Source organism: Coregonus lavaretus, assembly GCF_964263955.1.
Source record: "Coregonus lavaretus genome assembly, chromosome: 36".
Lineage (NCBI taxonomy): Eukaryota > Metazoa > Chordata > Actinopteri > Salmoniformes > Salmonidae > Coregonus > Coregonus lavaretus.
In genome coordinates this window covers 8,111,353-8,134,493 of record NC_140023.1, presented here as the reverse complement: position 1 = coordinate 8,134,493, position 23,141 = coordinate 8,111,353, and the positions used below count along the sequence as shown (strand labels likewise).

Genomic DNA, 23,141 nt, shown 5'->3' with positions numbered 1-23,141 from the left:
TGTGTAGTGTCCTGAGTGGCACAGTGGTGTAAGGCACTGCATTGCAGTGCTAACTGTGCCACTAGAGATCCTGGTTCGAATCCAGGCTCTGTCGCAGCCGGCCGCGACCGGGAGACTCATGGGCGACGCACAATTGGCCCAGCGTCGTCCAGGGTAGGGGAGGGAATGGCCGGCAGGGATGTAGCTCAGTTGATAGAGCATGGCGTTTGCAACGCCAGGGTTGTGGGTTCATTTCCCACGGGGGGGCAGTATGAAAAAATATATATATGTATTCACTAACTGTAAGTCGCTCTGGATAAGAGCGTCTGCTAAATGACTTAAATGTATGTTTCTCACTGAAACATGGCTGTCATCATGGTGGTCCTCTGTAGCTCAGCTGGTAGAGCACGGCGCTTGTAACGCCAACGTAGTGGGTTCGATCCCCGGGACCACCCATACACAAAAATGTATGCACGCATGACTGTAAGTCGCTTTGGATAAAAGCGTCTGCTAAATGGCATATTATTATTATTATTATTATTATTATTATTATTATCAGACTGTAGTGTCGCTCTTTTTGAAGCCTCCCCCCGGACTACAGCTTTTCATACTCTATCAGAAAAGGGAAAAAGGGTGGGGGGACAGCCTCTATTTTTACTAATGCTCTCAGCTGTAAGGCCATTTCATTTGGCGACTTTGGGTCTTTTGAGCATCATGCTATACTGTTTAAATGTCAGCCACCAGTGCTGGCCATAACCCTGTATAGGCCACCAAAGCACTGCCCCACTTTCTTTACTGATTTCTCTGAACTATTGTCTATTGTCCTTGAGAACTATGATAAAATCATTGTGTAGGGCGATTTCAATATTCATGTTGACAAAGAGACTGACTCCAAGGCCATTGAATTTATGAATCTTTTGAGCTATATGGACTTTATCCAACATGTTACTGGGCCCACCCATAACCGCCATACTCTGGACCTGGTTATTTCCAAGGGACTTTCTATTGACATATCCTCTATTGTTGATGTTGCTTTATCAAGTAAAATTGTATTTGTGGCATCTCTACCCTTTAGCTCAGTGCGGATGTTGCCTGTAATCCATGGCTTCTGGTTGGGGTATGTACATACGGTCACTGTGGGGACAACGTCATCGATGCACTTATTGATGAAGCCAGTGACTGATGTGGTGTACTCCTCAATGTCATCGGAAGAATCCCGGAACATATTCCAGTCTGTGCTAGCAAAACAGTCCTGTAGCTTAGCATCTGCGTCATCTGACCACTTCCTTATTAACCGAGTCACTGGTGCTTCCTGCTTTAGTTTTTGTTTGCTTATAAGCAGGAATCGGGAGGATACAATTATGGTCAGATTTGCCAAATTGAGGGCAAGGGAGAGCTTTGTATGCGTCTCTGTGTGTGGAGTAAAGGCGGTCTAGAGTTGTTTTCCTCTAGTTGCACATTTAACATGCTGGTAGAAATTAGGAAAAACTGATTTAAGTTTCCCTGCATTAAAGTCCCCGGCCACTAAGAGCGCTGCATCTGGATGAGCATTTTCCTGTTTGCTTATGACCTTATACAGCTCATTGAGTGCAGTCTTAGTGCCAGCATCGGTTTGTGGTGGTAAATAGACAGCTACGAAAAATATAGAAAAACTATCTTGGTAAATAGTGTGGTCTACAGCTTATCATGAGATACTCTACCTCAGGCAAGCAAAACCTTGAGACTTCCTTAGTATTCGATTTTATGCACCAGCTGTTGTTTACAAATATACACAGACCGCCACCCCTTGTCTTACCGGAGTCAGCCGTTCTATCCTGCCGATGTTATCCATGTTGTCGTTCAGCCATGACTCAGTTTTTAATGTCCTCTTGGTAAGATATCCTTGCTCTTAGGTTGTCAATTTTTTTTCAAATGATTGTACGTTGGCTAATAGGAGTGAGGGAAGAGGCAGATTACTCGCTCGCCTTCGGATCCTTACAAGGCACCCCGACCTACGTCCACGATATCTCCGTCTCTTTCTCATGCGAATGACGGGGATTTGGGCCTTGTCGGGTGTCTGTAGAATATCCTTCGCGTCCGACTTGCTGAAGAAAAAATATTAGTCCAATACGAGGTGAGTAATCGCTGTCCTGATATCCAGAAGCTCTTTTTGGTCATAGGAGACGGTGGCAGAAACATTATGTACAAAATAAATTACAAATAACGTGAAAAAACACACATATTAGCACAATTGGTTAGAGGGCAGTAAAACGGCAGCCATCTCCTCCGGCGCCATCTTTTATCTGATCACCACTGTGTATTTTGTACTACCTTGTTGCCCATAGCACATGGTAATACTGAATGCATTATTAAGACCATAGCTCCATTAATGTTGAAAAAGGCCACATCCAAACGGAGAGCCCTTGGATGAGTGAGGAAACTAGTCATTTAAAGAGAAATTACAGAAAGGTAAGTTACAGGTCCATTATGATATTCCGAGAGAGCAACTTGGCATATATAACAAGGCAATTAGAAATGCCAGACGGGCTCATTTTTCTAACTTGATCACTATTAATCAGAATAATTTGAGAGTGCTCTTCTCGACCATTGATGGCCTGATAAATCCTACCCCCGCAAACCTATGTGAACTTTCCTCCACATCTAAATGTGATGAGTTTGCAGCATATTTCAGAGATAAGATGACAAACATTAGGCTTGGTATCAGTCAAGCAAGACCTGATGAGAAGTTTGATATGTGCCCTAGCCTACCACGCAAAGGCACTATGGATTTATTTTCCCTGGTTGACACAGACATTCTCAGGAAAGTGATATCACAACTTAAGCTTTCTACCTGCCTTCTCGATCCTATCCCCACCACCTTCTTCAAAACTGTTTTTAATTGCATATCTTGCATATCAAGCTATTGTTAATCACTCCCTGTTCACAGGCACTTTCCCCACTGCACTAAAAACTGCTATGATGAAACCCCTTCTGAAGAAAAGCAATCTAGATTATTCAGCTTTTAGCAATTTTCGGCCAATCTCCAACCTTCCATTCTTAAGCAAAATTCTGGAGAAATTGGTGTTCAAACTGCAAAATTATTTATTAAGTGCCAACTAACTCTATTAAAAAAATAAATAATCCAATCTGGTTTTCGTGCCCACGACAGCACAGATAACCTTAGTTAAAGTGGTAAATTATCTTAGAGCCAACACAGATGCCAAACAGCTCTTGGATTTACGTGCTGCATTCAACACTGTTGACCATGATGTCCTTCTGGACAGACTGGAGAGATGGGTTGTCCTCTCCGGTCCAGTTCTAAATTGGTTTAGGACCTATTTAACCGGTCAAAATGTTTTGTCACCCTTGGTGAACATAACTCAGAGAAAAAATATATCACATGGCGTTCCACAAGGTTTGGTTTTGGGTCCGGTACTGTTCAGTTTATGTATGTTAACCCTTGGCATCGTTATCAGAAAGCACAGCATTGATTTTCAATAGTCTCCATATCTGTTTCCCTCAACTTGGACTTCCTTCCATATAGGAAGAACTCAATCACTACTGCGAATACACACGGACCACTCTCAAACAACGTTCTGCTTTTCCCCCAAGGGTTAAAACAAAACAAAACAAATGTGATAGATTTCTCCATATTGGAAGGCATTGTTTTCATTTTAGTATACCTTCAAAAAGTTACTCTATTTTTTTATTATCAATCTCTGTTGGATAATCACTTTCTGCTTCAATATTTATTAAATGTATATTATTTTAAGATTCATATGTAATGCTTTTGAGGGATCAATATGTATTAATTGGGTTGCACTGTCTATCAGTCCCCAGTAGATGGCATGCTCAGTCCATAATAAGTCTCTACCTAGCACATTAAACAGTTGAGTAGGTGAATACAGAAAATCCAAATGTTGAGGAAATTATTTTACACAGGGACACTCGAAGTCAATCTTAAATTAATCATTGTTTATTGTCAGCGTGCTGGAGAGGTTCCAACAAACGTAATGCACCATAGTGAACGTCTGTCAGAAGCTCTGCCGGGGCAGTCCCAGCAGTTGTCTTATATACGGCTATACACAGACAAGTCATATTTGCATGATTTAGCATAATTAATTCATCATTAGTGTTTTGTTTCATTCATGTGACCGACCAATACTGGTTCATAACATGTGACAGACCAATAATAACATGTGACAGACCAATACCTCACAAGGCTTCTTCTCTCTAAGATGAGACCTTGAAACTGAGATACCGCAAAACAAAGGTCTGGGCATACTGCCAAATTGCAGCTACTAATGGTGAGGATTTGTTCAGTCAGTCACTTGCATGAACACAGAAATTGGTTATTAGAACAGCACATGAATAGAACATAGATATGTATAGAATAGAAAACACCAACAAAAATGTCCATCACAGATGGCTCACAACTTCCTCCAGCTAAATCAAGACAAGACCGAGGTACTTGTTGTTGGAGCCAAAGCACAGAGAGAGAATCTAGCCACACATTTTAATTCACAGGCAATAAAGATAAAACAGCAGGTAAAAAACCTAGGTGTTATTTTAGATTGCTGAACTCAATTTCGAATCACACATTAGTAATGTGACCAAAATAGCTTTTTACCACCTGAGGAACATTGCCAAGGTGCAGCCGTTTCTCTCTCAGGCTGCTCACAGAGAGACTCATCCATGCTTTTATTACAAGCAGGCTTGACTACTATAATGCTCTCCTGTCTGGTCTACCAAAGAAAGCCATTTGTCAACTGCAAAACATACAGAATGCTGCAGCACTGGTACTGACCAAGACCAGATGGAGAGCACACATTACACCGGTTTAAAGGTCTGCACTGGCAGCCTGTGAGTTTAGAACTAATTTTAAGATTATTTTATAGGTTTTTAAATCAATCCACGATTGTGCACCCCAATACATGTCAGACATGCTTTTCAGTTATGTACCCAGTAGGTCCCTCAGGTCCTCTGGCACTGGCCTTTTAATTATCCCAAAGCCTAGGACCAAGAGGCATGTAGAGGCAGCCTTTAGTTATTATGCCCCCAGCCTCTGGAATAGCCTGCCAGAGAACCTGAGGGGGAATGAAACTGTGGACATTTTAAAAAGAGATCTGAAAACACATCTTTTTAGCTTTGCTTTTCCTTAGGCTGCTTTTTAGTCATTCAGTTTGTGTCATTCTTTAGTTTTTTTTATCTTGTGTTTGTTGTGTAGTAAATATTTCAGCTTTTATTTTCATTGTTTTTCATTAGTTTTTTTCCTGTAAGGCACATTGTGTTGCATTGCATGTCTGAAATTTGCTGTATAAATAAAGCTTGATTTGATTTGATTCAAGTCACTTGATAATTCCTGTATGGTTGAAGTTAACAATCAAGGAACAAAATGCAATTGTAATAAAAGTCCCAAGTGCTGCACCATGGGAGTTGAAGTCTTGGCTCCTAGAGTGAATAATACTGTAGTAAAACTATGTATCTTGCTCCTGGCACATATCTAGGATCAGATTATCCTTGACAAATCCTCCCTTTAATCATTAGGAGGGATGCAAAACTGACTTCAGACTGACTAGTCTCTCAACTTCATCCTCCTCTATGTTGGATCTCTACAATAGGCTGTACAAAGGTCTTGTTAATCCACGTGCTGTGTGGAGTAGCGCTGCAGCCAGCGGTGAGAAGGCCATAGCGGTCATGTCGACCAAGAGATTCTGTAGAGCTCCCAGCAGCAGAATGACCAGCAGGTACCCCATGAATAGCAGGCTATGCCAGCTACCCTCGCCCAGTGCCCGGGGGCCCTCCGGGTGCAGCAGGCACAGGAAACCCAGCACCAGGCTCTGGTTCACCATCAGGGTGAAGTACAGGTCAAAGGGCGAGGTATGGGAGCTGCTGTGGCGCCGGCGCTCGTTCTCAGCCACCTTGGCCAGCCAGGTCAGAGAGAGGCTGTGGAGAAGGAGGGCCAGCGGGGCGTAGAGACACTCCAGAACCTCCACTGACGGGAGACCCTGAGACACTGCAGGGAGAAGGGGTGAGTTAGTGTACTGACACAACATATGATTGACCAGCCAACACATTTGATGCTATGAGTCTGTTATTAACTGGTCAATGCTGGTAAGAGAGACGACTTTCCCCTCAAGCTAAACACTGTAAACGCATTTACCTGTAATAGTGACGGAGGTGAAAGTGATGACTGTGATAAGGCCCGTTAGGTGGACTGACGGGAGTAGTGCCAGCCGCAGGCCGTGGCTCCAGCCCACACAGAGCAGGGGCAGCAGGCCCATGGTGAGTGGGTACACGCCAGAGTGGGCATTGGCCTCTGCCCACACACCCAGCACAGCCTGGGCACTGCCACAAATAGAGGGCACCAGCAGGCGCTCACCCAGAGACAGAGAGTAGGGCTTCAGTGGCGCCAGGCCCACGGCATGGAGGACCAGCAAGTATAGCAGAGTCACCAGCACCTGGGAGAGACATGCCATAAACATAGGCAAACATTAGCCATCATTCGCCATTTCAAACATTAACCATCCTGGAGATTGCAAGAGGTAGCCAATTATGTCCTGCAGTGTCAAGAAAAATAACCTCAGGTGATTTAGGGTATTTTTAGTCTTGGGCCTGGGTCTTCCAATCATGCATGTGCACACACGTACTGTATGAATTCACCCAGGGTCTCACTCACAGATATACTGTAGTTCAAGTACAGTGAAATGCTTCACTTGCAAGCTCAACCCAACAGTGCAGTAATCAATATCAAAATAGTATAACTGATAAAAATAAAATGTGTATATATAATAAAGAAAAAACAAATAATAAGAAATAAGCGAGGAAGCTATATACATGGTCAGTGCCAGTACCACATTTACAATGTGCAGGGATACTGGAGTATTTGAGGTATATATGTACATGTAGGCAGGGATTATGAGAAAGTGACTGGTAGCAGAAGTAATAATAATAATAACTAGATTGTAACTGTACAAGTAAAGTTGTGGGGCATGCTAAAGCTCTTTTTAAATTATTTATGTGAAAGAAGTTTAAAAAGTTGTACTTTGATTATGTTATTCGAATAGTTAAATCATTTTAAATGCCCATTGATAGTCAGTAGTGGTCAGTAGTAGTGGTTCAGTAGTTGTGGTCAGTAGTTGTGTGGTTGTGGTCAGTAGTTGTGTGGATATGGTCAGTAGTTAAATGTGTGGTCAGAAGTTGTGTGGTTGTGGTCAGTAGTTGTGTGGTTGTGGTCACTAGATGTGGTAAGCAGTTGTGTGGGTGTGGTCAGAAGTTGTGTTGTTGTTGTCAGTAGTTGTGTGGTTGTGGTCACTAGATGTGGTAAGTAGTTGTGTGGTTGATGTCAGAAGTTGTGTTATGTGGTCAGTAGTTGTGTGGTTGTTGTCAGAAGTTGAGTGGTTGTGGTCAGAAGTTGTGGTCAGCAGTTGTGTGGTCAGAAGTTGTGTGGTTGTGGTCAGAAGTTGTGTGGTTGTGGTCAGTAGTTGTGTAGTTGTGTTCAGTAGATGAGAGGTCAGTAGTTATGTGGTCAGAAGTTGTGTAGTTGTGGTCAGCAGTTGAGTTGTCAGTAGTTGTGTGGTCAGATGTTTTGTGGTTGTGGTCAGTAAGTGTGTGCTTCTGGTCAGAAGTTGTGTATTTGTGGTCAGTAGTTGTGTGGTTGTGGTCAGAAGTTCTGTGGTTGTGGTCACTAGATGTGGTAAGTAGTTGTGTGGTTGATGTCAGAAGTTGTGTCGTTGTTGTCAGTAGTTGTGTGGTTGTGGACATTAGATGTGGTCAGAAGTTGTGTTTTTGTGGTCAGTAGTTGTGTGGTTGTTGTCAAAAGTTGTGTGGTTGTTGTCAAAAGTTGAGTGGTTGTGGTCAGTAGTTGTCTGGTTGTGGTCAGAAGTTGTGATTAGCATTTGAGCTGTCAGTAGTTGTGTGGTCAGAAGTTGTAGTTGTGTGGTCTGTAGTTGTGGTCAGTAGTTGTGTGGTTGTGTCACTAGATGTGGTAAGCAGTTGTATGCTTGTGGTCAGAAGTTGTGGTCAGCAGTTGAGTTGTCAGTAGTTGTGTGGTCAGTAGTTGTGTGCTTCTGGTCAGAAGTTGTGTGGTTGTGGTCAGTAGTTGTGTGGTTGTGGTCAGAAGTTGTGTGGTTGTGGTCAGTAGTTGTGTTCAGTAGATGAGAGGTCAGTAGTTGTGTGGTCAGAAGTTGTGTGGTTGTGGTCAGTAGTTTTGTGGTTTTGGTCACTAGATGTGGTAAGCAGTTGTGTGGTCATGGTCAGAAGTTGTATGGTTGTTGTCAGTAGTTGTGTGGTTGTCGTCACTAGATGTGGTCAGAAGTTGTGTGGTTGTGGTCAGAGGTTGTGTGGCTGTGGTAAGAAGTTGTGGTAAGCAGTTGAGTGGTCAGTAGTTTTGTGGTTGTGGTCTGGTCAGAAGTTGTGTGGTTCTGGTCAGACATTGTGTGGTTGTGGTCAGTAGATGAGTGGTCAGTGGTTGTGTGGTCAGAGGTTGTGTGGTTGAGGTCAGAAGTTGTGTGGTTGTTGTCAGTAGTTGTGTGATTGTGGTCACTATATGTGGTCAGAAGTTGTGTGGTTGTGGTCAGAAGTTGTGTGGTTGTGCCCAGTAGTTGTGTGGTCAGACATTGTGTGGTTGTGGTCAGTAGCTGTGTGGTTGTGGTCAGTAGTTGTGTGGTTGAGGTCAATCGATGTGTTAAACAGTTGTGTGGTTGTATTCAGAAGTTGTGTGGTTTTGGTCAGTAGTTGTGGTCAAAAGTTGAGTGGTCAGAAGTTGTGTGGTTGTGGTCAGCAGTTGTGTGGTTGTGGTCAATCGATGTGGTAAGCAGTTGTGTGGTTGTATTCAGAAGTTGTGTGGTTTTGGTCAGTAGTTGTGGTCAAAAGTTGAGTGGTCAGAAGTTGTGTGGTTGTCGTCAGTAGTTGTGTGGTTATGGTCAGACATTGTGTGGTTGTGGTCAGAAGTTGTGTGGTTGTGGTCAGTAGTTGTGTGTTTGTGGTCAGTAGTTGTGTGGTTATGGTCAGACATTGTGTGGTTGTTGTCAGCAGATGTGGTAAGCAGTTCTGTGGTTGTGGTCAGAAGTTGTATGGTTGTTGTCAGTAGTTGTGTGGTTGTGGTCACTAGATGTGGTCAGAAGTTGTGTGGTTGTGACCAGTAGTTGTTTTCAGAAGTTGTGTGGTTGTGGTCAGAAGTTGTGGTCAGCAGTTGAGTGGTCAGAAGTTGTGTGCTTGTGGTCAGAAGTTGTGTGCTTGTGGTCAGAAGTTGTGTGGCTGTGGTCAGTAGTTGTGTGGTTACTGTCAAAAGTTGTGTGGTTGTGGTCACTAGATATGGTAAGCAGTTGCGTAATTGCGGTCAGAAGTTGTGTGGTTGTGGTCAGTAGTTGTGTGGTTGTGGTCACTAGATGTGGTCAGAAGTTGTGTGGTTGTGACCAGTAGTTGTGTGGTTGTGGTCACTAGATGTGGTCAGAAGTTGTGTGGTTGTGACCAGTAGTTGTGTGGTTGTGGTCAGTAGTTGTGTGGTTGTAGTCAGTAGTTGTGTGGTTGTGGTCAGAAGTCATGTGGTTGTGGTTAGAAGTTGTGTGGTTGTGGTCAGTAGTTGTGTGGTTGTGGTCAATAGATGTGGTAAGCAGTTGTGTGGTTTAGGTCAGTGGTTGTGGTGAGAAGTAGTGTGGTTGTGGTGAGAAGTCGGTTGTGGTTAGAAGTTGTGTGGTTGTGGTTAGAAGTTGTGTGGTTGTGTTCAGTATTTATGTTTTTGTGGTCACTAGATGTGGTCAGCAGTAGTGTGGTTGTTGTGTGGTTGTGGTCCGTAGTTGTGGTCAGCAGTTGAATCATCAGTAGGTGTGTTATCATAAATTGTGTAGTTGTGGTCAGAAGATGTGTGGTTGTTGTCAGTAGCTGTGTGGTTGTGGTCGCTAGGTGTGTTCAGAAGTTGTGTGATTGTGGTCAAATGGTGTTTCTAGCTTAAATGGTGTAGGAGGAGTAGCGTGCTAAAGAAGAAGAAGAAGTACAGTATGTTGAATATCTAAGATGGGGCTTTTGCTGCGCAAGCCCCACAATTAACCGTATGGCAGCAGAATAAGTGGTGGGTGTGTGTGTGGTGGTAAGTGTCTGTATGTAAGTTTAAGTCAGTGGTCACCAATTGGTCGATCTCCAAGGCATTCTTAGTCGATCACCAAACATTTCTGTAAAAAAAACTATGATAAACCCTTGAGTTCCTTTTTTATTTAGGTTTTTGCGCTGTTGCCGGTATGTTCACTTGATTCAGCAGCCCTAGCGCCGGGAAGGCAAAGTGTTCCAATTTTGAACAAAGTGTTCCCACAAGTGCACCTATAGGCCTACCGCTGGTCAATCAGATAGCTCTGATCACCATGTCTGCACATTTTCCTCAAGCCATAGATTGTAAAAAGAAACCTCGAATGCACAGCAAAGTTGATACTGTGAGATTTTAAAACCATGACTAGAGAGAGACTCAATAAATACAGCAAAGAACTGCTGTTTTTATGAGTAAGTTCATGTTTAAGTTCTTATTTAACACTGTCAACACTTTGTTAGACACTTTTATAAGCCATAAAATGCGCGTTCTCCCTACTTCCACTCACACTACAACCAGCACCGCAGCTGCAATGAATGAGTGTAACAAAGTGTTCTGATAAGCTTGCGTTGTTATTATTTGCGGCTTCTGTCTTTTTTTATTATCGAGGAATATTTCACTTTCTCTGGTCATAGGAGGAACAACATGAATTGGTGCATGAGGCAGTAATAACGCAGTGTGACTTGAGTTTTTGCCATCAGCTGGAAGACTGTGTCCCCTTTTCTCAGCGGAGGGAGGGAGAGCAGAGGGACGATGAGTCGGGTGAGAGACAGCCTCACCGCTGCTCCTTACCTCCCCTCAGACTGACCATCAGATGCAGGCCATCAGTCCAATAAAAAAAAAACATAATAATAATAATATTATGTTCACTCAGCTGTGCCTCACAAGTTATACAACAAATGATCTATTACCAGTGTGATCATATACACAATTCTTTTTAAAAATATATACACAGTCCCAGTTAAAAGTTTGAACACACCTACTCATTCAAGGGTTTTTCTTTATTTTTACTATTTTCTACATTGTAGAATAATAGTGAAGACATCAAAAATATGAAATAACACATATGGAATCATGTACAGTTGAAGTCGGAAGTTTACATACACTTAAGTTGGAGTCATTAAAACTTGTTTATCAACCACTCCACACATTTCTTGTTAACAAACTATAGTTTTGGCAAGTCGGTTAGGACATCTACTTTGTGCATGGCACAAGTAATTTTTCCAACAATTGTTTACAGACAGATTATTTCACTTATAATTCACTGTATCACAATTCTAGTGGGTCAGAAGTTTACATACACTAAGTTGACTGTGCCTTTTAAACAGCTTGGAAAATCCCAGAAAATGATGTCATGGCTTTAGAAGCTTCTGATAGGCTAATTGACATAATTTGAGTCAATTGGAGGTGTACCTGTGGATGTATTTCAAGGTCTACCTTCAAACTCAGTGCCTCTTTGGTTGACATCATGGGAAAATCAAATAAAATCAGCCAAGACCTCAGAAAAATAATTGTAGACCTCCACAAGTCTGGTTCATCCTTGGGAACAATTTCCAAACGCCTGAAGGTACCATGTTCATCTGTACAAACAATAGTACGCAAGTGTAAACACCATGGGACCACGCAGCCGTCATACCGCTCAGGAAGGAGACGCGTTCTGTCTCCTAGAGATGAACGCACTTTCAATCCCAGAACAACAGCAAAGGACCTTGTGAAGATGCTTGAGGAAACAGGTACAAAATAATCTATATCCATAGTAAAACGAGTCCTATATCAACATAACCTGAAAGGCCGCTCAGCAAGGAAGAAGCCACTGCTCCAAAACCACCATAAAAAAGCCAGACTACGGTTTGCAACTGCACATGGGGACAAAGATCGTACTTTTTGGATAAATTTCCTCTGGTCTGATGAAACAAAAATAGAACTGTTTGGCCATAATGACCATCGTTATGTTTGGAGGAAAAAGGGGGTTGCTTGCAAGCCGAAGAACACCATCCCAACCGTGAAGCACGGGGGTGGCAGCATCATGCTATGGGGGTGCTTTGCTGCAGGAGGGACTGGTGCACTTCACAAAATAGATGGCATCATGAGGAAGGAAAATTATGTGGATATATTGAAGCAACATCTCAAGACATCAGTCAGGAAGTTAAAGCTTAGTCGCAAATGGGTCTTCCAAATGGACAATGACCCCAAGCATACTTCCAAAATGGCTTAAGGACAACAAAGTAAAGGAATTGGAGTGGCCATCACAAAGACCTCAATCCTATAGAAAATGTGTGGGCAGAACTGAAAAAGCTTGTGCGAGCAAGGAGGCCTACAAGCCTGACTCAGTTACACCAGCTCTGTCAGGAGGAATGGGCCAAAATTCACCCAACTTATTGTGGGAAGCTTGTGGAAGGCTACCCGAAACGTTTGACCCAAGTTAAACAATTTAAAGGCAATGCTACCAAATACAAATTGATTGTATGTAAACTTCTGACCCACTGGGAATGTGATGAAAGAAATAAAAGCTGAAATAAATCATTCTCTCTACTATTATTCTGACATTTCACATTCTTAAAATTAAGTGGTGATCCTAACTGACCTAAGACAGGGAATTGTTACTAGGATTTAAATGTCAGGCATTGTGAAAAACTGAGTTTAAATGTATTTGGCTAAGGTGTATGTACATTTCCGACTTCAACTGTAGTAACCAAAAAGGTGTTCTTCAAATTCTTCAAATAGCCACCCTTTGCCTTGATCACAGCTTTGTACACTCTTGGCATTCTCTCAACCAGCTTCACCTGGAATGCTTTTCCAACAGTCTTGAAGGAGTTCCCACATAAGCTGAGCACTTGTTGGCTGCTTTTCCTTCACTCTGCCGTCCGACTCATCCTAAACCATCTCAATTGGGTTGAGGTCAGGGGGATTGTGGAGGCCAGGTCATCTGGTGCAGCACTCCATCACTCTCCTTCTTGGTAAAATAGCCCTTACACAGCCTGGAGGTGTGTTGGGTCATTGTCCTGTTGAAAAACAAATGATAGTCCCACTAAGCCCAAACCAGATGGGATGGCGTATCGCTGCAGAATGCTGTGGTAGTCATGCTGGTTAAGTGTGCCTTGAATTATAAATAAATCACAGACAGTGTCACCAGCAAAGCACCCCCACACCATAACACCTCCTCCTCCATGCTTTACGGTGGGAACTACACATGCGGACATCATCCGTTCACCCACACCGCGTCTCACAAAGACACAGCTGTTGGAACCAAAAATCTCAAATTTGAACTCCAGACCAAAGGACACATTTCCACCGGTCTAATTGTTTCTTGGCCCAAGTAGGTCTCTTCTTAATATTGGTGTCCTTTAGTAGTGGTTTCTTTGCAGCAATTCGACCATGAAGGCCTGATTCACATAGTCCCCTCTGAACAGTTGATGTTGAGATGTCTGTTACTTGAACTCTGTGAAGCATTTTCTTGGGCTGCAATTTCTGAGGCTGGTAACTCTAATGAACTAATCCTCTGCAGCAGAGGTAACTCTGGGTCTTCCATTCCTGTGGCGGTCCTCATGAAAGCCAGTTACATCATAGCACTTGATGGTTTTTGCAACTGCACTTGAAGAAACTTTCAAAGTTCTTGAAATGTTCCGTATTGACTGACCTTCATGTCTTAAAGTAATGATGGACTGTCATTTCTCTTTGCTTATTTGATCTGTTCTTGCCATAATATGGACTTGGTCTTTTACCAAATAGGGCTATCTTCTGTAAACCCCTGTTTTCATAGTTTTGATGTCTTCACTATTATTCTACAATGTAAAAATAAAGAAAACCCTTGAATGAGTAGGTGTGTCCAAACTTTTGACTGGTAGTGTATATATAATTTCAAAATGGTCTGAGAAGAACAACATTGGCAGGGCAATTCAAGCATAGCCAATATGCAGATATAATGTATTGGGCCTATAGCCTCCTTGTCACGACTTCCTCCGAAGCTGCCTCCCCTCCTTGTTCGGGCAGGCTTCGGAGTTCGTCGTCACCGGCCTACTAGCCACTGCCGCTCCATATCTCATCATTCCATTTGTCTTGTCTTGTGTATTACACACATCTGGTTCATATCCCCTCATTAGTACATGTATAAGTGTTTCCTCTGCCCCCCTTGTCCTTGTGGGTGATTGTTATGTGAGTTGAGTGTAGCTCGGTTGAGCTACCCGTACCTTGTATTTCCGGGGATATTGTTCCCTGTGTGCCTGTATTTTGTTGATGCTATCCAGCGTAACTGTGTCCTACGGAATAAACTCTGTATTCGGTGATTTACCCTCCTGCGCCTGACTCCTTCAAATCACACTCTCACACTACTGCACAAACCTCATTGCTACAGAATTGTTTTTAATTGGTTAGTGTTGCATAAGCTTACGTTTTTTAAGTCATGTTTAAAAAATATCTGAGCGGTAGATCTCGGCTTGCATTTTGATTTAGTGTCACGGACGTTGAAGGACGGATCAGACCAAGGCGCAGCGTGAAATGCATCCATGTTTATTAAACCGAATAAACATACAAAACAACAGGCAACGAAACGTGACGTCGGAAGGCTATACACACAAGCCAAACTCACCGAGCACAAAACAAGATCCCACAACACAGGCAGGAAAACTGGCTGCCTAAGTATGATCCCCAATCAGAGACAACGAGCGACAGCTGCCTCTGATTGGGAACCACACCCGGCTAAACATAGAAATACAAACATAAAATCAACACACACATGATATTCACACCCTGACCAAACTAACTAGAGTTCTATAGGTCAGGGGGTGACAGTACCCCCCCCCCCCCCCCCCAAAGGTGCGGACTCCGGCCGCACAAACCTGACTTAACAGGGGCAGGTCCGGGTGGGCTTCCAGCCTCGGTGGCGGCTCCGGCTCCGGGCTTGACGTCTCCTCCCTTACTGACTCCGCGTTGCACCCCTGGACCGGTCTGGACCTCAACGCGGAGCTTCCCCTCTCAGTCCTCCCACAATGCCCTGTCTGGACCCTGGTGTGGGAGACTCCGAACCTAGAGAGGGGCTGAAGTCTGGACCCGGAGTGGAGCCGCTGACTGGAGCTGCACCGGATCCCAGTGGAGCGGATTGCTCTGGCTCCGGAGTGGAGCTGCTGACCGGAGCTGGACTGGCACCGGTGGAGCGGACCACTCTGGCTCCGGAGTGGAGCAACCGACCGGAGCTGGATCAGGCACCGGTGGAGCGGACTGCTCTGGCTCCGGAGTGGAACCGTTGAACGGAGCTGGATTGGGCACCGGTGGAGCGGACTGCTCTGGCTCCGGAGTGGAACTGTTGACCAGTGCTGGACCAGGCACCGGTGGAGCAGGCACGGGCCGTACCGGACTGGGAACACGCACCACTGGCTTGGTGCGGGGAGCAGGTACGGGGCGTACCGGGCTGGCGACACGCACCACTGGATTGGTGCGAGGAGCAGGCACGGGCCGGACCGGACTGGGAACACGCACCACTGGTCTGGTGCGAGGAACAGGTACGGGCCGGGCCGGACTGGGAACACGCACCACTGGCTTGGTGCGGGGAGCAGGTACAGGGCATACCGGACTGGTGACACGCACCACTGGTTTGGTGCGAGGAGCAGGCACGGGCCGGACTGGGAACACGCACCACTGGTCTGGTGCGAGGAGCAGGAACGGGCCGGGCCGGACTGGGAACACGCACCACTGCCTTGGTGCGGGGAGCAGGTACGGGGCGTACCGGACTGGGAACCGGCGCTGGAGGTCTACGACTGTCTCCGTCCTTTACACTCCGCGCCCCGGACTCCTCTTTGAGCCCCCACGAGTGCAGTGGTCGGGGCTCCTCTCTGTCGCTCCCCGACCACCCTTTTAGCCCCCCAAAAATGTTTTATTGGGGCTGTCTCTCCTTCTCCACCCTGATCCCTTTCAGGGCCTCCATCTGCTTGGCCAGATCCTCTCTTATCTCCCTCCAATTCCATACTCTCTGCTCCTCCTGGGCACGCTGCTTGGTCCATTGGTGGTGGGATCTTCTGTCACGGACTTGAAGGACGGGTCAGACCAAGGCGCAGCGTGAAATGCATCCATGTTTATTAAACCGAATAAACATACAAAACAACGAAACGTGACATCAGAAGGGCACACACACACACACACACACACACACACACACACACACACACACACACACACACACACACACACACACACACAGCCAAACTCACCGAGCACAAAACAAGATCCCACAACACAGGCAGGAAAACTGCCTGCCTAAGTATGATCCCCAATCAGGAACAACGAGCGACAGCTGCCTCTGATTGGGAACCACACCCAGCCAAACATAGAAATACAAACATAGAATCAACACACATGATGTTCACACCCTGACCAAACTAACTACAGTTCTATAGGTCAGGGCGTGACATTTAGAAAGTCATCTTTACTCAGAAAAGGTTGGTAACCACTGCTGTAAGTGTACATATACATGGACACTCCCTAATATACAAGCACACATAGTCACTCATATAACGACACTATCAGAACATACTAGCATCAGGGGAGCACCCATACTAATTTATGGGAACAGATTGAGAATATGTGACTAGAAGCACATTTCAGAAATGCATTTCATTACCAACATTATTATTTGTAAAAGTTACCACATAGCAAGGCCTAATGATGATGATAAACATTATGTTGGCTCATGCAAAATCCCAACACCACAACTCAAAACCCGACACAGATTATTCCTATAATAACCCTGAGCAAATGGTGACCTACCTGGACAAAGGTGATTGGTACAGCAAACGGGTAGTGGTACTGGGGAATGAAGATATCAGCTACAAAGCTGCGGAGCCGATCTACCAGGGCATATAACACCACGACCACTAGAGCGGCGCTAAAGCAGAGTAATGGCACCAGAGGCTTCCATACATCAGACGAAAGCCTCCTAAGTGTACAAGCACTCCTCCTCCATCTCATCCACCAAGGACTGCTCAGGGAACACAATGGTAGAGAGAGTGTTACAGATGGAGTGTACTTCAGAAGATTATTGATTAACACAGAAACTAATTGGAATGCACTGCAATTAACTGTCTACAATTAAGTACTATTCAACTATTGTCTACTATTATAGAAAACAGGTGAATACCATTCGGTGAGGAGACAGCCCCTGGTAGTGGGGTGGGTACCCCTGGGGTCCATTGTCATAGTCCAACTGCCTCTCAGCGAGCGGAAGAGGGGCTGGAGCCAAACTATCAACCCTTCTACTGCAGCAGGTAATGGAGGTAGAGAGTCATCATTCCTCCCCTCCCTAAACATTAGGCGATCACCGATCACTTCCATGGCACCAATCACATTGATATCTTTATTTCTTTATTATTTGAACTTTGCTGTGAGGCACTGTAGTTGTAAATGCCAAAACACTTTGACAGAACAATAAATGGAATATACCCTATATTTACTCAGACACTACTCTATAAACCCTGAACTTCAGACACTGTCACTAGCCGGCTACCACCAGGTACACTACCCTGCACCTTAGAGACTGCTGCCCTACACACCTTTTCTATTCACATACTGTCCATACTGTCTGTACACATAGCTCATTTCCCACAATTCTATTCATTTTGCATGGGGTTTTGTACTGTGTATTTATATACTGTATTCTCGGCATAGCTCATTCTAATATTTCTACTACTGTACCTTGTATTTTAGTTACACTGTTTATACACACTGCATATGTATTTATATACTGGATTCTTGACATAGCTCACTCTAATATATCTACTGCTGTACATATCATTCTTAGTATATCTTGTGTAAAGTATTCCGGTGGTTATATGTATAGATTGCATTTGGATTACTGTTGCAGTGCTATTTCGTTCTATATTTCTTAATTTCTTGTTATTTTTAATATTTTTTTATTTGTGTACTTGTTTGTCATTTTACTACATTGTTAGGAGCTAGTAAAATAAGCATTTCGCTACACAAGAACCCTTGTTTTTTTATCCAAATGTATTAGATCAGTGACTACTTTAAGGAAGCGAGGAAGTAAGTGTGCACGTTTTTGAACAGAGTTTGTGTTAACATCTGCTAAACTGTCTACGCAACCAATAAACTTTGATTTGATTTAAAAGAAAATGTTCTGTTGTTTCCTAGACATTTCATCTCCACCTTTCTATCTGTGATCTCTAATATAGGGTGGGAAGATTGGTTTGTTTTTACAAAAGGGCATGCTGTTTGTAACATTATCAGATTGGAAATGTCATTATGTAAATAAACCATGCATGTTATACTTATTTTACATCTTGATCAACTGAACTTATTGAAGGGACGATGATACTGTACAATGGTAGTGTACATAGCAAGTCTGCATGTAACCTCACACACAAGAATCATAAACACATGACATAGGCACCATATAAAACTCAAATAGTCTCAAGCATAAGAACAGCAAATCTAACATTGTTACACTTAATATGTACATGATGAAAAATGTCAAACTGATGGACTTACCATTGAGTCTCAATTGTTCCATCATGGTGTTTTTACAGTAGGTGTTTATTCCACTTATTCAACGTTCAATATCCTCCATTTTCCCTCTTCTTCTTCTCCTTTCCAAGCAATATCCACAGATGAAACAGGTTGGTGTGAGTATATTAACCACAGAAGCGTGTTCCTTACCAACCAGGTTTAAAATGGTGCCCGTCCTCTGTTCTGTGTGGCAGCGGTGGAGTGTGTGATGGCCAATGGCCTGAGCGGAATGCATTTTCCATGAGAACCTACACGAACACTAAGCACTCAGTTAGGTATTGACATCTAGATGGACTTTAACCTCATCAGTCAATGTAGTGTCTCTGTTGGTGGGCAAAAACCACTAACAAATACAGTATGTATCTATATGTTCTTAAATAGGGAAATAATTGTACATTTTCATTGCATTAAACTCCATCTGTATTTTGTTTAACAGAAAAGGATCAAGAAACAGTAGCCCTCTAAAATTAGTGAATAATAGTTGTTCTACACACCATATGTAAATAGATCACCCCGAGGTTGCTGATATCATCCCTAAAAGGAGAGGCGGTTGTGTTTTCAGATAAGACAATCTGACAGGTTTTAACCCATGCATGTCAGCTGGTTATCTACCCAGGATGCAATTGTAGGCATTGTATACCCTGAAGCTATTTGGAAAATACCTGTTTGCCACATTGTAGACGGTCGTAAACTTTGACATATTGTACAAATAGCATGGCTTGGTCATGGTTTTATGCTAGCTATATGCTTACACATTTTGCATTTTAGTCATTTAGCAGACGCTCTTATCCAGAGCGACTTACAGTTAGTGCATACATTATTTTTTTTTCATACCCCTTGTGGGAATCGAACCTACAACCCTGGCGTTGCAAACGCCATGCTCTATCAACTGAGCTATATCCCTGCCGGCCATTCCCTCCCCTACCCTGGACGACGCTGGGCCAATTGCGCGCCGCCCCATGGGTTATAGAACCTAAACTGTATGTAGCCTAGTGTTAAAAGCACTTATACACTGTACCTGTGTGTGTCATGAATGCTTTACATACTATATGGAAGTTCTGTTAGACCTATGTCTTATCATTGACTTTCTTTTCTTAAATTCCTAAATAAACAATGTATTTGTCTGATCTATGCTCAGCATTTGTAGCCGTACAGATTAACTTTATAATTCAACTAGGATACTAGAACACAAATGTGACATGCCATACTGCTTAGTATGACTTCATATGTGCATGGAGGTGTGTCTAATCCTACAGTAACCCTGGTGGGAATCTCATCACTGATCATTCACAGCGTGGTACAGACATCTGCTTGTGACATTGTTGGTGTCCCCCCCCCCCCCCCACACTCAATTCAAAGGGCTGTATTGGCATGGGAAACATATGTTTACATTGCCAAAGCAAGTGGAATAGATAATTAAACAAAAGTGAAATAAACAATACAAAAAGAACAGTAAACATTACGCACACAAACATTTCAAAAGAATAGAGACATTTAAAATGTAATATAATATCTCTCTCCTCTCTCTCTCCCTCTCTCTCTCTTCTCTCTCTCTCTCTCTCTCTCTCTCTCTCTCTCTCTCTCTCTCTCTCTCTCTCTCTCTCTCTCTCTCTCTCTCTCTCTCTCTCTCTCTCTCTCTCCTATCTCTCCGCACAACTGACACTCCTGTGATATTCCAGCAGAGGAGAACAGCAAGAAATACTTGATAATTTGCCTGTACAAATTACTGAAAATACATGTGTTAGTGAACACAGAACATGCATGTGAGTGTGTGTACTAGCTGGCCTTTGTATCGCCCTACCAAACTTCACAAGACCTCAGAAATCAATCAAATTCAATCTACTTTTATTTATAAAGCCCTTTTTACATCAGGTCAGCGGGGTGGTGGCACAGGAATCCTCATCTCTCCCAAGTGGACATTCTCTCTTTCTCCCCTGACCCATCTGTCTATCTCCTCATTTGAATTCCATGCTGTCACAGTCACTAGCTCATTCAAGCTTAACATCCTTATCATTTATCGCCCTCCAGGTTCCCTTGGAGAGTTCATCAATGAGCTTGACGCCTTGATAAGTTCCTTTCCTGAGGATGGCTCACCCCTCACAGTTCTGGGTGACTTTAACCTCCCTACATCTACCTTTGACTAATTTCTCTCTGCCTCCTTCTTTCCACTCCTCTCCTCTTTTGACCTCACCCTCTCACCGTCTCCCCCTACTCACAAGGCAGGCAATACGCTTGACCTCATCTTTACTAGATGCTGTTCTTCTACTAATCTCACTGCAACTCCCCTCCAAGTCTCCGACCATTACTTTGTATCATTTTCTCTCTCGCTCTCTACCAACACTACTCACTCTGCCCCTACTCAGATGGTAATGCGCCGTCGCAATCTTCGCTCTCTCTCTCCCGCTACTCTCTCCTCTTCCATCCTATCATCTCTTCCCTCTGCTCAATCCTTCTCCCTCCAATCTCCTGATTCTGCCTCCTCAACCCTCCTCTCCTCCCTTTCTGCATCTTTTGACTCTCTATGTCCCCTATCCTCCCGGCCGGCTCGGTCCTCCCCTCCTGCTCCGTGGCTTGACGACTCATTGCGAGCTCACAGAACAGGGCTCTGGGCAGCCGAGCGGAAATGGAGGAAAACTCCCTGCCGACCTGTCATCTTTTCACTCCCTCCTCTCTACAGTGAGGGAAAAAAGTATTTGATCCCCTACTGATTTTGTACGTTTTCCCACTGACAAAGAAATGATCAGTCTATAATTTTAATGGTAGGTTTATTTGAACAGTGAGAGACAGAATAACAACAAACAAATCCAGAAAAACGCATGTCAAAAATGTTATAAATTGATTTGCATTTTAATGAGGGAAATAAGTATTTGACCCCCTCTCACTCAGAAAGATTTCTGTCTCCCAGGTGTCTTTTATACAGGTAACAAGCTGAGATTAGGAGCACACTCTTAAAGGGAGTGCTCCTAATCTCAGCTTGTTACCTGTTTAAAAGACACCTGCCACAAAAGCAATCAATCAATCAGATTCCAAACTCTCCACCATGGCCAAGACCACAGAGCTCTCCAAGGATGTCAGGGACAAGATTGTAGACCTACACAAGGCTGGAATGGGCTACAAGACCATCGCCAAGCAGCATGCTGAGAAGGTGACAACAGTTGGTGCAATTATTCACAAATGGAAGAAACACAAAATAACTGTCAATCTCCCTCAGCCTGGGGCTCCATGCAATATCTCACCTCGTGGAGTTGCAATGATCATGAGAACGGTGAGTAATCAGCCCAGAACTACACGGGAGGATCTTGTCAATGATCTCAAGGCAGCTGGGACCATAGTCACCAAGAAAACAATTGGTAACACACTACACCGTGAAGGACTGAAATCCTGCAGCGGCCGCAATTTCCCCCTGCTCAAGAAAGCACATATACAGGCCCGTCTGAAGTTTTCCAATGAACATCTGAATGATTCAGAGGAGAACTGGGTGAAAGTGTTGTGGTCAGTTGAGACCAAAATCGAGCACTTTGGCATCAACTCAACTCGCCGTGTTTGGAGGAGGAGGAATGCTGCCTATGACCCCAAGAACACCATCCCCACCGTCAAACATGGAGGTAGAAACATTATGCTTTGGGGGTGTTTTTCTGCTAAGGGGACAGGACAACTTCACCGCATCAAAGGGACGATGGACGGGGCCATGTACCGTCAAATCTTGGGTGAGAACCTCCTTCCCTCAGCCAGGGCATTGAAAATGGGTCGTGTATGGGTATTCCAGCATGACAATGACCCAAAACACACGGCCAAGGCAACAAAGGAGTGGCTCAAGAAGAAGCACATTAAGGTCCTGGAGTGGCCTAGCCAGTCTCCAGACCTTAATCCCATAGAAAATCTGTGGAGGGAGCTGAAGGTTCAAGTTGCCAAACGTCAGCCTCGAAAACTTAATGACTTGGAGAAGATCTGCAAAGAGGAGTGGGACAAAATCCATCCTGAGATGTGTGCAAACCTGGTGGCCAACTACAAGAAACGTCTGACCTCTGTGATTGCCAACAAGGGTTTTGCCACCAAGTACTAAGTCATGTTTTGCAGAGGGGTCAAATACTTATTTCCCTCATTAAAATGCAAATCAATTTATAACATTTTTGACATGCGTTTTTCTGGATTTGTTTGTTGTTATTCTGTCTCTCACTGTTCAAATAAACCTACCATTAAAATTATAGACTGATCATGCCTTTGTCAGTGGGCCAACGTACAAAATCAGCATGGGATCAAATACTTGTTTCCCTCACTGTACATTTTCTTCCTCTGTTTCTGCTGCTAAAGCCACTTTTTACCACTCTAAATTTCAACCCTCTACCTCTAACCCTAGGAAGCTCTTTTCCACCTTCTCCTCCCTGCTGAATCCTCCTCCTCATCCCCCTCCTTCCACCCTCTCTGTGGATGACTTTGTCAACCATTTTGAAAAGAAGGTTGACGACATCCGATCCTCATTTATTAAGTCAAATGACACCGCTGGTCCTGCTCACACTGCCCTACCCTATGCGTTGACTTCTTTCTCCCCTCTCTCTCCAGATGAAATCTTGCGACTTGTGACGGCCGGCCGCCC

At 44.0% G+C, this 23,141-nt stretch overlaps 1 protein-coding gene across 4 annotated transcripts; it reads right to left on the bottom strand.

The window, feature by feature from the left end:
• Positions 1-5,350: 5,350 nt before the first annotated feature.
• On the bottom strand, positions 5,351-19,056 carry LOC311110880 (uncharacterized protein). Of its 4 annotated transcripts, XM_084153492.1 has the most exons (6): positions 19,042-19,056; positions 18,530-18,767; positions 17,163-17,280; positions 16,793-17,003; positions 6,122-6,419; positions 5,351-5,974 (listed from the first exon to the last, which is right to left on the bottom strand). In XM_084153492.1, exons 2-6 carry the CDS (start codon positions 18,552-18,554, stop codon positions 5,571-5,573), a joined length of 1,056 nt encoding a protein of 351 aa, XP_084009618.1. In that variant the 5' UTR covers positions 18,555-18,767; positions 19,042-19,056; the 3' UTR covers positions 5,351-5,570. The 4 variants fall into 4 exon arrangements, with proteins under 4 accessions (XP_084009618.1, XP_084009619.1, XP_084009617.1 ...); XM_084153493.1 differs by lacking the exon at positions 19,042-19,056 and having other exon boundaries at positions 17,163-17,324; positions 18,530-18,822; XM_084153491.1 differs by lacking the exon at positions 19,042-19,056 and having other exon boundaries at positions 18,530-18,822.
• Between the last annotated feature and the right edge of the window lie 4,085 nt (positions 19,057-23,141).